This window comes from Crocodylus siamensis, chromosome 1, assembly GCF_052110815.1.
Source record: "Crocodylus siamensis isolate JL-2025a chromosome 1, ASM5211081v1, whole genome shotgun sequence".
Classification (NCBI taxonomy): Eukaryota; Metazoa; Chordata; order Crocodylia; family Crocodylidae; genus Crocodylus; species Crocodylus siamensis.
The window spans coordinates 7,198,799-7,214,419 of NC_143395.1; the positions used below are offsets into that span (position 1 = coordinate 7,198,799).

General features: G+C 41.9%; 1 protein-coding gene across 7 annotated transcripts in view; it reads right to left on the reverse strand.

The window, feature by feature from the left end:
* Positions 1–607: 607 nt before the first annotated feature.
* Positions 608–15,621, reverse strand: part of SUPT3H (SPT3 homolog, SAGA and STAGA complex component) — a 433,101-nt gene continuing 418,087 nt past the window's right edge. For 3 of the 7 annotated variants that reach the window (XM_090030962.1, XM_090030991.1, XM_090030981.1), the window contains 2 exons: positions 2,223–2,308; positions 609–1,616 (listed from right to left, as the gene is read on the reverse strand). In XM_090030962.1, coding sequence (XP_089887088.1) covers positions 2,267–2,308 — 42 coding nt within the window. In that variant the 3' untranslated portion in view covers positions 609–1,616; positions 2,223–2,266. Of the gene's footprint in view, positions 2,309–7,278; positions 7,414–15,621 lie in introns of those variants that run through there. The other 4 variants (XR_016439703.1, XR_016439699.1, XM_090030968.1 and 1 more) reach the window with 4 other exon arrangements.

The following is a 15,621-nucleotide window of genomic DNA, read 5'->3' on the forward strand; positions in this document are numbered from 1 at the left end:
CCACCCCAGGGTGCTGTTGAAAAAACTGCATCAGTGGTACTGCTTAACACACTTCTCATTTACCTTATAAAGAGAATCAGAGAAAGAAATCTGTGTGGAGACAAGAGGAAAAAATAATATTCCTCAATTATGGGAATACCTAGGCTAGTCCCAGATAGGGCAACATAACCTACCTTGTTTTATTCTAAATTGAGCTCACTGGCTTATGTAGAGAAGTGAAAGGTTATTATATGGGTTTACCGGGCAAACCCAGATTTTATAAATAATTGCCTGTCAGGCTGTTCAAGATAGACAAACATAGAGCTGACCAACAAAAACATGATCTGTCATATTTCTGAGAGAAATGTATGTTGAGTCTTCATTCTCTGGGACTTTAAGTAGACCAGTAAAAAATAAGTGCCAGTATTTTTCCTGCTTATGCATATTTTAAAATGTAAAATCTGGGAGAGATACAGCTACGGAAGGAATTTTGATTCCAGTACCCAGTGCCTGAAATGGTTTCTTCTGTCTATATGCCTGTAGATCGAAACCAAATACAATAAATGCTGGTGTCCTTTTAAAAAAGTCTGGATGTTTACAGCAAGCATATAATTTTCCATGATTAGGGACGCCAAGAAAAATAAGAATGATGATAAAAAGAAAAGTTTAATCATACATTTCAACAAGCACAGATGGAACATCAGAAAACTTCCCTCCCCCCCTCCTTTTTAATATGCTGTATTGTACACATTATTTTTAGTTCTTTACATACAGATTAATTCCAGAAAAACGGTCATGCAGCAGGTAAGAGAAAGTGGCAGTTTATGGATGGCATTAATGCTGGATGCACAATGCTCACATTTACAATGCTTCACAATTTATTGGTCTGAAGGAAGAGACACAAAATTTCACGGTTTTTTTTTCCAGTTTTCCGAAGTGGGTTCAGGAGTGCAGGGCAATGAAAACATATACAGCTAGAAACGGTATAAAGGAGGAATGGGAATAGATGGCCATACTATAAAGAAGTAATAGAGTCAGTTATCTCCCTGATCTCTCAAGTCTAAAGTTTTTGTGGACCCCCACCCCCCCAAACCTGGGATTGGAAACAGACCCCTGGGCCAGTGAAACGCCCTTGTAGACACTGGTAGATCCTGATGAAGGATTGGGATTGGTGCCTTTTTGCCTGTTTGAGCATCTCTGTGGTTAGTTCTATCTTTGTACAGTTGTCATGGGAAGAAATGAATGTCCTCATGAGGAAAGGAAAGCCTGGAAGAGTGGAGGAGGCGAGAGGCATCAAGGGAAGACTCAAGATTTAACAAAAAAAAAAACAAACAATAAAGAAAAGCCTAGTGGAAAAACAGGACTAAAAAAAAAAAAGGGGCAGTGGCATGTTCTTCAACCATTGAATCCAACGAAAATGTCATCACTGACATCAACGGCGGCAGATTTGGGTCCTCCCAATAAAGAACTTAAGCAGGTGTGAAACTTTAAGCACTTGTCTAGTCCCTTTGATATCGAGAGGACTACTCAGGTCCGTAAGTGCCTTAAGATGATCCAATGCCCCGTAGTGACTGGAAAGCTTCACGATGACATCAGTGTTTCGATCTGGTGAGTGCTGAGATGTTGACAGTCACCCCCTGGGATTGCAAATACAGGAATATTCAACAGAAACACTAAGATCCTATTTACCCCAATCCTTTTAGTTGAAAAACCTCCTTATCTGAACTTGGTTCATACCCGCACTTCTGCGTGCTGCTCACTGAAATATTCTTGGGTTGGATGCACTTGGTTCTAGTGTCTTAGCACTGTCTGAAGAGGATTTGAGACAAACACACGCAAGAAAATGCTGTTCTCACATTTTATAAAACTCAAGGGAAGCAGAAATAATCTTCGGCCTCTTTTTGCCCCACACCTTTACAAAATATCTCAATTATAACATACAGACTTGGGGGGGGGGGGGGAGGAGGTGACACTGTACTTTCTATGTTGGTGATAGCAGTGAGACCACTGCAAATTTAAAAACTGCGATCTGCATTCTTGTCCACCTACACAGTATCCCAAACATCCTGCCATTAATTAGCTAAATGTTCCGGCTAGTAAACAAGAATAACGATTGAGGGGGCTGGAAAGAGAGACGGAGTCAGCCAGCAGATAGTCACAACAAACCAGCCCACTCACTGGTACACAGGGACATTAGAGCTCATGGGGTTTTTTCCCCTCCACGGAGGGGAAAAGAAAATCACCTTAATATAACAGTGTCTTTCCTGTTGCCTCAGCCACATCCATATTAGCAGGCTAGAAAAGTCATCCCATTTCTGCGGTAGGCACTCTGTCAAAGAAAGAGAAAATCTGTAATGAATTATCACATCAACGCAAACAAGGGGAAGGGCAGAGAGGAAGGCGAGGCTTTCTTTCTGTTCTGGAGACGATTCTGGCTGCAATCTAATAGTGTGCTTAATCTGAACATTTCTGGTGGGGAAGCTATAGGCAACCACTTTGTCTATTAAAAAATCAATGTGGTTAACAAGTGGTTAGTGATTCTATTTCAGGAGAGCAGCAGATATGCAAAAATATGACATCCTATTTTGTTAATTGTCTACAAAATAAACAGGGCCCAAAATATATTATTATGCTGAATCTGTTTGTCCTTTAAAAGCATGTGTTCTCCATTCACTATGTTCAAGAATTACTTCTAACCTAAGTATCTTAATAGCCTATAAATTACTGACTCTTTACAGCTTTTCCAATTCTAATTTATAGCCTGGGCCAAAAGCTATGTAAACAGACACTAGTGTATTTTCCCCCCGACCTATACTGAACTAAGGCATTCTGTCAGTACAGAAAACTTTGATCTCCCATATAATGTAACCTCAGATCGAGTCTTCCCAATGATAAAGAAGTGGGAGAGTTAAACAGTGGTTGAGAAGTAGAATTTTAACGATACCATGTCACTATCTTACTAAAATATTTTCCATGCAATTTAAACGTCTCCCCTGAATTAATGCAGGAAGTTATGTGTCTTTTACCAGAAAAACTAAAACCACAAATTTTAATGGGAGGCTGTCAGGTTTAAAATCATAATGCTATGAAATATTTCTCTACTTGTGATGCTAATAATATCATCAAAATGAAGAGATTTGGAACATCTTTCCCCATTATATATTGTTGGTTCACTTTCTTCTTATGACTCAGCTTGGAAAATGAAAATAGACTGGCAGATTTCACTATGTATAAACGATCCCTCGGTTCATTTTCGGAACCACATCAGAACTGCCATATATAAACAGATTATCTGGTATAACGTACTACCTCTGATAGTAAAACTACAGAACAGAAATGTTTCAGAAGAAAATTTGAAAAGGGCATAGCGCATAATACTGAAATGTGGGTGATCAGAAACTGCTGAGAAATACTTTTATTCCCCCCCCCCCCCAATATTTTAATTATTTTTTAAAATAAATTGCGGAGATATTTTATTATTTTTAGTTTTGGAAAACTTGGAGAAGACTGCAATCTCAGTTACAGCTGTTCGAATGTAGAGGCACCCCAATACATTTAACAGAATGATTTGGCATTTACCAGGTTTTGACAAAATCTGAATTTGGAGCCTAAAATGTTTAGCAAGCCATTGCTTTAATGTTTAATTCCCTACAGTTCTTTAGTTGTGCGTATCCATTTGTACCCTCGTGCTACTACGCATATATGATTCTGAATTCAATTTCCTAACTCATTTTTGTGCAACCAATTTTCCCCTCTTTGGAACTAGAAACTGAAGAACAGTGTTAACACAGTGCAAGAAAGAGCCTCAAATAACTTTTGGATTGAAATTATGTTTATACTGAATTTTAATCAAATATATGTGTAAAAACAACCATCATATACAGAGAGAGAGTAATTTTCAGACGCAGTGAATATGCAAAGAGAAACCATACACGCTATATGCTATAACACCCTTTATATAAACATCATATTTCAATGTATAGGTTAAACTGTATATAGTATTAAAGTCAAAGGGTGGAATATTAGCTTGCAGGATAGGCAGCCAGCCATCAGACATGACAATGCCACCACAAAACAAAAGCCAAACAAAAACACTGTACCCAAATATGAAATGCACAAAAACAGGCTAGACAATAACTTTAAAAGAAGGATTCGATATATCCACACAACCACAACTAGAGAGTCCAAGGGAATTTGGATCTGCAGCCTGCCCAAACTATTATGGCTGGCATTTTGATGTCTGTGCAAAAATAATGCCTTTGCCTCCTTGACCTCGATATTTTCACAAAGTTTATAACCACAGGGACAACCTTTAACATACAAATATAATATTTAGGGCTACTGCGCAGTTTACATTGAGATAAATGAACCTGAGTGTAAAGCTGGATTCACATTAAAGATAAATGATTGAATTCTGCCCTGTTTGGGAAAGGATTTTTTGGCTGAGGTGCAAATTTGGGCTTGGCTGAGCTCACCTGGGAAATAATCGAGCTTAAACATTTCCAACACGGGCAATATTAGATGGTTCCCTATACCCCAGAAAAGGTCATTTTAGGAGCAAATTTCAAGGCTGGAAGGACACCACTGTCTTAAAGCAGAACACTCCCACTCATCTATATTTAGCAAGACATTATAGCTCATGCCTGCTATAGTTAGGATTGCAAAGCATTTCCTACTGAACTCCCTGTTCTCGCATACTCATAGCTTACTGGAACCTTCACCCTTGGGCTGAAAGTTTCCTTGCTTTTAATCTCTGCCCAAAGTTGAATTTTTTTGGAAAGGCTGAACAAAATTCCTTCAGCCATTTCGGACCTCGGTGAGAATGAAAACAAAACATTTCGCTTTCCAGAGCTGGAGGAAGTGATTCTCATATATGCACATTTTATTGAATAACTCATGTAAGAGGCAATGCCTATAATCCTTAAGAGCCTCAAAGTGACTTCCCTAAAAAGCAGGCTTTACCTTCAACCTCCCCTCAAACAAGCGTTTCAGAAATGGGTCATCTGCAACAGTAAAGATATCGACTCTCCATATCAAGACAGAACATCTTCCAAGCCCTGATGCATTACAAAATACAAACTTTAATCTCTAAAAGTTGTTATTGCACAGGAAAACTATTATACAGGTATCTAAGTAATACCATTTAGCCCTAACATAAAGGTTACCAGATTCAGGGTACTAAAGATGATATCTTTATTTGCCAAGAGACATAAAAAATAATCAGAGAATCATGGAAAACGAGGGTTGAAGGGACCTCAGGAAGTCGCATCTAGTCCAACCCGCTGTTCAAAGCAGGACCATTCCCAACTAGATCATCCCAGCCAGGGCTTTGTCTACCCAGGTCTTAAAAACCTCCAAGGATGGAGAGTCCACCACCTCTCTGGGGAACCTGGTCCAGTGCTTTACTACCCTCCTAGTGAGAAAACTCTTCCTAATATCTAACCTCAACTTTCCTTGCTTCAACTTGAGCCCATTGCTCTTTGTTCTGTCATCTGCCACCACTGAGGACAGTCCAGCTCCATCTTCTTTGTTACACAGCTTTAGGTAGTTAAAGGCTGCTATTAAATCCTTTCTCAGTCTTCTCTTCTCTAAATAAACCCAGGTCCCTCAGCCTCTTCTCAGAAGTCATGTCTCCCAGCACCCTCACCACTTTCATTGCCCTCCACTGGACTCTCTCCAATTTGTCCACATCCTTTCTGTATTGGGGGCCCAAAACTGGACACAGTACTCCAGATGCGGCCTCACCAGTGCCAAATAGAGGGGAATAATCACTTTCCTTGACCTGATGGCAACACACCTACCAATGCAGCCCAGTATGCCATTAGCCTTCTTGGCAACGAGGGCACACTGCTGCCTCATATTCATCTTATTGTCCACCCTAACCCCCAGGTCCTTTTCTGCAGAGCTGCTGCCCAGCCACACTTGCTAGTCTTCCTGCACATCAGGCTGGTTTGTTCCTGCACTCAGTCAGGTTTCTTTACAGTATAGCCAGCTCCCCTGGACTCTCTCCCTCTCAGCCTGGCGTCCCAGGGGATCCTGCCCATGAGCTCCCTGAGCGAGTCGAAGTTTGCTTTTCTGAAGTCCAGGGTCCTTACTCTGCTGCTCTCCATCCTTCCTTTCGTCAGGATCCTGAACTCAATCAACTGGTGGTTCCTCCTGCCCAACTTGCCATCCACTACTACATGCCCCACCAATTCTTCCCTGTTCGTGAGCAGCAGGTCAAGAAGAGCACAGTGCCTACCTGGCCACTCCAGCACTTGCACTAGGAAGTTGTCCCCAGCACTCTCCAAAAACCTCCTGGATTGCCCAGGCACTGCTGTATTGCCCTCCCAGCACATCAGGGGGACTGAAGTCCAGGGCCAGGGCCTGTGACTGGGAAACTTCCTCTATGTGTTTGAAGAGAGCTTCATCCATCACTTGCTCCTGCTCTGGTGGTCTAGAGCAGACCCCCACCACAACATCACCCTTGTTGCTCCCTCCTCTGGCCCTAACCCAGAGACTCTCAACAGGTCAATCTCCAGTTTCATACTGGAGCTCTGAGCAGTCATATGGCTCTTTCACATAAAGTGCAGCAACAACTCCTCTTCTCCCCTGTCTGTCCATCCTGAACGGTTTGTACCCATTTATGACAGTGCTCCAGTCGTGCGAGCTCCCACCACGTCTCTGTTATTCCAACCACGTCACAGTGCCGTGACTCTGCGAGGACTTCCAATTCTTCCTGCTCATTTCCCAGGCCCCATGCATTCACATACAGACACCTGAGGTAATCAGGTGATTTCTCAGGAAGAGTGAGAACACCTCGCCTGTTGCCCTCTCCTGCTTGCTCTTCCTCCAAGTAAGCCCCTTCCCCACATGGATGAGCAGCATGGGGTGGTAGTCAGAGGGCCGGATGAGTCTCGGTAATCCCTCTGTGATATCTTGGATCCAGGCTCCAGGCAAGCAGCAGACTTCCCAAGACAACAGGTCAGGTCAACAGTTGGCTCCTTCCATCCCCTGCAGAAGGAAGTCTCGAACCACCACCACCCATCACTTCTTGGTGGTGGTTGTTTCGATCCTTTCCACCTTGGTGAGAGGCCTGACCTCTCTTCCTCCACCCTCTCTGCTACTAGGGCTGCACATCTCTTCTCCAGATGAATGACTGCAGGTGGAGGTGACCATTTCTGCTTGCTGCCAGAGATCACAAGCTTCCACTCTCCTGGGAGTGCTTGTGCTCTCTCTTCTCTAGTGTGGCCTCTGGCAGTTCTTCCTCCACACTTCCGAAGATCTCCTTTGGTACCGAACCAATGAACTCACGGCGGAGGATGCTTTGGAGCCTCACCACCTCTTCCTGTAGCTCTCTTGCCCGTTCCCTGCGAGAGACCAGCAGGAGGCACCTCTCTCACTGCAGGCACTCCCCAACCTGGCTGTCACTGGAAGGAACCTGCAAGCTACAGTCTTGGTATAATGGAGAAAGGGATTTAAAAAACAAAACAAAACACTATAACATTTATATAAAAAAAATGAAGACAAACTCCGGTGTCATGTAAAAAAAGCAGTTGCTACAGATTCTCGTGCACGTTAAGGCTTACTTTACCTATTAGGTGCCCAAGTAAGATCCCATTTCAGACTGAGTCCCTGAAAAACTGCTAATGTAAAAGGTAGGTGAGTGGGCCCTCTTCTTCATCACTGCTCTTAGGACTTAGCCTTAAGATTAAGATGAAGATGTGTTAAAAAACAGATGTGTTAATGGCTTTTCAGGGACTTGAGCACATTGGAACAGGACTCTACTTAGATACATAATAGCTGGAATAGGACATGACCCGAAAGCTACTTTACACCAAGGCCCCGGGATGGTATAAGTGAAAAGGTGGCCTCTCCCTTGTTTAAGATGACTTACACAGCCAGCTTGTAGCTTTGTGACACTGCGCCATGATATAACATTATGCATCCTCTATGCATACACATCCTCCAAAACAGCTGTTGCGAACAGTTAGAGCCCTTGATTTATATACGCATATTTTAACTTGTTAATAGCAAAGACATCCTTTTGCGAAATTCCTACTCTTTGCAAATTTAAGTCATCTAACCTATACTTTTTGGACTGTAAATGACAGTATTATTTGTGTGTGTTCAGGACTTGAGAGAGAGGAACACCGTCTAGTTCCCTCTCATTCAAGAGAAAGCAACATCACAATCTTCCCTTTTGTTGAGATGGCATAAGGTGGAATTACTAACATAGATTTGATGCCCAGCAGCAAAAAGGAAGAGATGCTCCATTAAAAAGGCAAATTGGAAATTAAGTTCAAAATACAGGTCTTGACACAAAGAAGTCTCTTCACCATACAAGTTTCTCCTAGTAGGGAGAGCTGTGCGGACAGCTGACAGGGTAAGTAATGCTCTTGCCTTGTATTGAGTGACCAGGGTGACACAGAATGGAAGACAACACCAGGAAGCTAGTCAGGAAGCCAGTGGGTTTTTTAACATTGATATGTGAAGCAGAGATTTACAGAAATGGGTCTAAGCCAAACCCAAAAATCTCCATACTCACGAATTTGGGAAAATTTCAGAATCCAAAGACTGCTGGCCAAAGCTATCTCTAGTTAACTCTTACATTATTGGATGGATTATTTCACAGCCGTAACATGGTGAGAAAAAGGGGAAGAGAAAGACTGATTCTGAACAGACAAATGCATAGACATAACAATTTTGGGGTTGGGTGAACTGAGTTAGATTCCTCACTGGAGCTAAAAAGTGAAAAGTTTAGGGCCCAACCATCACCCCCCATGAGCTTTACAAATACTACACTGTATTGTGCCAAATCATCTTCTGGTTTAAATCTGCGGCTCTGTTTACTTCAGTAGAGGTACAACAACTCCCATGAACAGGGAACCGGGCCCACTGGGCCACTTTACAACGGTATATTTCTGTATTACTCTTGCCTTCTATCCAAGTTACACTCGACAACATTTTAAAACCTCGAAGGCTCCCTTTCTTGTTGTCCTTGTGTATGTGTGTGGGCAAGTGATTTAATTATAATGCATAAAGTGGAATAGCAGACTGAGACACCAAAATCAAAGAGCAAGCCCTGGCTGAACTTCATTAGCAAACGTAAATACAAATAGGCACATCTTGTTTGTGACATGCCATGGTCCTTCCTCCTCCCTTTAGTAATGTGGCTCTATTTTCTGATATTTGCATAAACGTAAATTGAACCAGATGAGTTTAACTTCCTGGTGATATGGGAATTGTATGCAAAACTTTTTTTTCATGAAATATTTCTCCCTCTGCATTCTTATCATGTTACTGTAGAAATCAGGGAGGATTAGATCTCAGACAGTGGAAGCCTTTATTTAAGAACAGTGGAGGGAGCCCTGCCCTTTAAATAAGAGACATTTTTGGATCAGATACTGGCTGGCAGGATGGAAAAAAGGATGTAGCATTAACTTTCATTCCATTCCAAATAACCTGGAACCCATAAAACACAAAGATTGTGTAATTTTAAATATACTCCTTTTCCCGTTTTTCTTCTTTCCATTTTATTTGTGGAATGTTAACTTTGAAATTTCATAAGCCCCATAATATCAAACAAGTCATTCTGGACAGATTCATCGGGCTTTGAACATAAAAATGTCTACGTTCAAAAACCAAGTGATTAAAAGGTTACTCTTCTAATTTCCCCAGCCTGCTTAGTCAAACCACATGCGAAGAAGTGTCGGCTTATTTACAGATTAAAATAATAATTAACTTAAGGGGCTAAGTATAAACAGTACTGTTTAAGGAAGAAAATCCATTTGTCATTTAGAATTAGTTGCTCCTGTTTAGGTCCAAATAAACCTACATGTATACAGACTCTCCTTATTAAAAGTACATACACATAACAAAAGAAGCATAATACGTTATTCCTCCCCTTTAATTTATGACAATAGCGTTTAAATCTCTACTTCAGTTACCCCATATTTAATCGGTAGCCAAAGTACAGATGTCTGATATTATTCCAAGAAAGAGGGGGAGGAGACTGTATATTTTATACACATATAAATAAAATGCTTAGTATACTGTTGGCACAGAACAAATAATGGATAATAAATGCCATAATTGTAGGCAAGTGTGCACAGGTTTAATGGATGACAAACTTAAGCCATCCACAATGTGCCTTATGCTGCATTTATGAATCCTCACCCATCTGATTTATGATAGTGCCAGACTGACAGTGCTAAAAACGGTCATATCTTTTTATCCAAGAAAGGGATCTTACTGGAAATGAGCCACTACTGTCCTTCCACCCAGTCCCTACAGGAACCACCTATACGAGTCAGGAAAAACTTCAGTAGTCACATTTGCCCTTGTCTGTTGAAGCTGCTAATAATACCCCAGCTATAATGGGACCTTCTCCCATTGTAGACACCTGTCTCCTACACTTGGGACTGTGACCATCAACACCCATTACACAGGCAGCCACAAACAAACATCCAGCAGTGATGGAAGAGGTGCCGCGATAACCCACCCTTTAGTGATCTGCTAGTGAAATGCTTTCCAATGAAGTCAGTGTTGGGCTTCGCTTACTGTTTATTGGCCAATGATGTAAACTCTTTTTCAATGATCATGCAAAAACTGCATTGCCGCACCCAGGCATGCACGTGAACTTGATCCAATTTTGTTAAAGGAAGTCAGCCAGCTTATCTATTCCAACTCTGTTCTTTTTTTTAACCTCATCTTCCCATTGCTGAGAAAACCAAATCATCATTAGGGGTCATTAGGATATTTGGGGTGGCAGGGGGGAACAAGGGTCAATTTTGATTTCAGTGACTTCTGTGCAAACCTACTGACATCACAAGCAGACTTTGGCTTGCATGGGGTTCATTTTGCATAACTTGCAACACAGCAGTTAACTAACAAATGCTGTTCTCAGGGCTGGGCTGCTAATCAGAAGAAGGAAAAGTAAGGCAAAGGGATGATGGCTTCTGGTGCAGTTAAAACTGGGATGTGGGAGTGGGGTATCAACATTTGCCAAAAAGGGAAAAAAAAAGAACAAAATTGGTAGGCAGAGAAACATCATTTCAGTTCTCTGAGGGTACTGTAAACAACAGAGAGAGAAGGAAAAAATGAAACTGTAAAACAATACTTGGCAGTACACTCTGCAAAACAAGCATACTTTTGCAAAGCTCTTCCCATAGCTGCCACCGACTTTAATAGCCCTATTTTTCTGAAATTCTCCTGCGCTGTAAAAGAAAAAAAAACATTGCTTAGGACAATAAAAAATAATAAACCCTGCTCAGATTCTGCACATCACTCAGCACCCTCCCCACCCCCGTCCTGGTCCCAGCACACTGCCTTCAGCTGGGCTGAGTTAGGAGGCCTGTGCCCTCAGGCCGCACAAAGTGTTGCTGTTCCACCACTGCTTCCCCAGCCTTGGGTAAAGCCCTCCTTTCCTGGTGGGGGACACAGAGGCAAATTAGCGCCGTGGAAGATCACTTCCTCTGCCCACAACAGCTCTTCCGCAGCAGCGCAGAGACCTCCCCAGTGGTGCTGAACGCCGCTGCACACAAGCAGAGGCATAGCCCTCCGATCATACTGGATCCAACACAACTGCTCCTATTCTGGTTCCTCTGCACTGAATTCAGGGTGGGGGCATCAGGCTTTGCCCCTTTTTAATTTTACCTGCTTACGTTAAACTAGCCTAACCACTTTCTGACCTGCTAAAAAGACTATGCCAGTGTCTCCTCCGCTGATACTCCTCCACTTGTTAGCTTTAACTGTACTGCAGCAATAATAAATTCTGGCAAGCTCATTATGTCTGAGACTAAGGTTACATCCCAAGGGGAAAAAGAACTTGGGTGTACGATAACAGCTGGAAAACAGCAGTCTATAACTCAAGGCGCAGCTCTGCAAGTTGGTCACACGACACTCAGGTGAAAATCTACCTCCGACTGCAAGACCATCTTGGATGGGGGCACTTTAATTCGGAATGAAATGGCCTGACTCTTTTCTCCACGAAAGGCGACTTCGGGCTTTTCAACATTTCCATTATTTGCAGGAGGGGCTCAAGCTGTCAGTTTGCCCAGTGTCAAAAGAGAGTTTAATTTACCCCAAATGTTATTATTGCTAACGATCCCCGCTTGTGTATTTAAGGCAATTTGCTTGGAAGAGAGACGGTGTGGTCCAGTGCATCGAGCAGCGAGGCGGGAGCCAGGAAGTGCTGGGCTTCAATCCCAGCTCTGACACTTACTTGCTGTGTGGCCTCAGACAGACCACTTAACTTTCCTGTGTTTCAGTTTCCCCCGGCTTTGAAATGGGAATGCTATCACTCACCCAGGGCTATTTTGAGGATTGATTGATTACAGAGTTAATGTTTGCACAGTGCTTTGGAAATACAATGTGCCAAACAATAATTATTATTTTCATTAGGTCCTCCCTGTTCCTATGGTTAAGATACTATATTTGCGGAGTTGGATGCTGAAATCGGCAGCTATTGAATTAGAGGAAAAGTTTGTTTGTTTGTTTTTGGGGGTGGGGGGGGGGGAGGTGGTGGGTTTTTGGTTTTTTTTAATATCTAACTGACCTGGTGGGGGGTGAGGGAGAGGAAAATTTAGTCTAAATTTCTTGTGACTCAATTAACTCCTTTTTCCATGTTACATTGAAACAAAACATTCACAGACATATCGCGACACGTTTCTGCCCCCCCCCCCCCGAACGGATTCAATGAATGGTGCATTCAGGATGTATAATCTGTATTCTTTCTTTAATCCAGTGAATCATTTTAACTGGGAAAATAAGGAACTATCCAATAGCACAGTGCAGAAAGCCGTTCTGCAAATGCCTGTTTTCAGGCTCCAAGCTCCTTTGCTAGCAAAGGCATTTGGGTGCGGCCAGTTCTTACTGCACAGCACTCATTACTGACTGATGCACTCTGTTTCCAGTGGGGCTCTTATTCGCCATAGCAGTGGGAGGTAAGAGGAGTTAAGGTAATGCATCAGTGGTTGCCAGTGGAGGAGATGGGAATAAAAAAAGCAAAAGAAATATACTATTTCAATCAAAGTCTGAAATTTGTAGAAGTGGTTTTGGTCTCAATATAGAAAAAATATTTATCCAAGAAACTCCTACTCGGGTGCGAACATCCTACTTCTAGTGGGATTTTGTTTGGCAAAGTGCTGTGAAAGAGTGGAAGCTAATACAGAGCATGTCTATAAACAAATATATTTATTTAGTACGGATTGACACATTCACTAGAGTATTTCAGTGATTATACGTGTAAAACTATTTCCTATAGTGGTTTCCTTTTGTGATTCTGCTAATTTATTCAATCCACTCCATTTTCATGCATTGAATGTTATGAGCCATTTCAGCCACCCAGATTGAAATGTGCGTTTGGAGACTTACATGCCTGTTTTTTTTCATTTCATCATCTACACATAATCAGTTGGTGATATTAGGAATCTGAACTCAAATGGATGCCAACCAATATCTTAATGGCTTAAAAATCATACAAAATGAAGCCTGCCCCGAGGTTGATGAACGCAAACAAAATCCTAAGGCTTCTACTCAGTGTTTACTCGCTCTTTACTCAGGCAAAACTGGAATCTACTGTAGCTGGACTGATCAAAAGCAGAGAAGCATCTATCCTGCAGGGAAAAAATAGCCCTCTCATTGACATTATAGCAGGAGTTTTACCCAAGAAAAGGCTGTCATATTTGATCCTGATTAAGATTTTAGTATTAGGTTTTAACATGGTAACAAATCTATATTCCACAGGCAGTTCTATAGCATTTATGGCAGCAGATTTGAAGTGCAAAGGAAATGTATTTATTCGTGCCAATGTTTCACCATTGATCGATTATTAGATTATACCATATTTCTGCAACATTCACATTAGAGATGGGCCCAAACCAAAACAGAATCACTGGCTCCCTCTGAAGTCTGAAAAAATCTGGATTCAGTTCTGCCCTCTAAGATCATTCCTCTAAATTATGCAATGGGCTAGAACTGGAATGCAAAATCCAAACACGCTTGACTTTCACAGCTCTGGCCTACCTCTAAATTAAATTTTAAATCAGACTTTACATTGCTAGAATTATTCCATTTTTTTTTTATTACAGTATGTACTTCAATAAAAGTACTGAGTGTCACTTTTTACTGCATGCACAATATTGCACCTATTACGTGCATAATAAAAAAATACCAAATAAATGATAACTGGGGCAGGAATGATATCAACTAACCTAATCTGCAAGCTTTGCTTCCAATATTGCCCATGAATCCCTTTGCCTTAAACTACAAACTGCAACCCAAATACATTTAGCATTGGTCAACTAACTTTTTGAGCCAAAGTAATTAAAAGTATGTATCATGTAAAAAATCTTTAAGCACTAGGTCATGGAATGATCCTAAAACGCAGATTTAGGGGAAAACTGCAATCCACATGGGAGGAAAAGGAAACCTTACTCCTACAAATGACTGGCTCATCTGCAGATAATGACTGATTTCATAGACGTTAGGGCTGGAAGGGACCTCATAGATCATCAAGCCCAGCCCCCTGCCCCAGGGGCAGGAAGTCAGCTAGGGTCAAAGGACCCCATTCTCTGATCGGACCTTTGTGATCAGGCCCTAAGAAGTGCCCCATCTCCCAACACCAACAATTAGAATCTCAATACAAAAACACACTCAGTAAATCCTTGTCTACTATGGCAAGGGCCGGGTTGTGGGTGGCGTCCCCGTACCTGTGCAGGTGATGAAAGGCAAATGGAAGTCTGCCCAGCTCCCCTGGGGCTGGCAGGTCTTTCCAAGGGTCACAGCTCCTCCCTCTGAATTTACCAGTGGAGGTGACTAGCTGCAGAAGTTAATAGTTCCTTTACCTCTTAAGGGTTGGTACGGAGGCATATTATCTACATGTGCCAGAGAGCTTAAATCCTGGACGGCTGTTGCACAAGACAGGATCAATAGAACAACTGTCTTGATACAAAGGAGTCTTTTGTTACACCCCATACAAAGAGTAGGGCCAAGAAAATGAGTCAAAAGCCTTTGTAGGTATTTTGACACCTCTGGTGACTCAGGATAATTAGCTCTTTGTGGATGATATGAAGGGAGGGAGACGGGTTTCAAGTGAAGAAGGCCACTCCCTTTGTATCTACATGAAATTGGGGAAGCCACCTGAGAAGATGGGGAACCGTGTCCTCCTAACGTTTTCAGAAGTCCAGGTCAAGTTGCATGTGATCTTTTCAAATGCATCTTTTCCCCTTTTTTAATTCTGCCAGCATCTTAGCAGCATATCTAAATTCTGCTGAGTTAATGACTCAACATTTGCTGTATCATCTCTTCCATCTACAGTATTTGCCACTTAACCTGCACCTTCTTTCAAAATCTTTGGGACAAGAAATGTCAGGAACTTGTCTAGATGAACTATTATTTTGCTCAATCATGGTAAAATCTATACTCTTAAATAAAAGAGCTCTTGCATGCCTCGTGCATAAGATCTTACAGCAGAGTTGCTTCAGTTTAAAGCTACAAGTGGTATTTGTCTAGCATCAAACTGGCCAGGCTACAAGATTCCTCTGGCTGATTGCCATTGTTCAATCATTTAAACATAGGCTTATGAATGGGGAGAGATGGATTACCCGCTTGTAACTCCATCAAGGGCTTTCCATGATATCAGAGCCCATATTTTTTTAA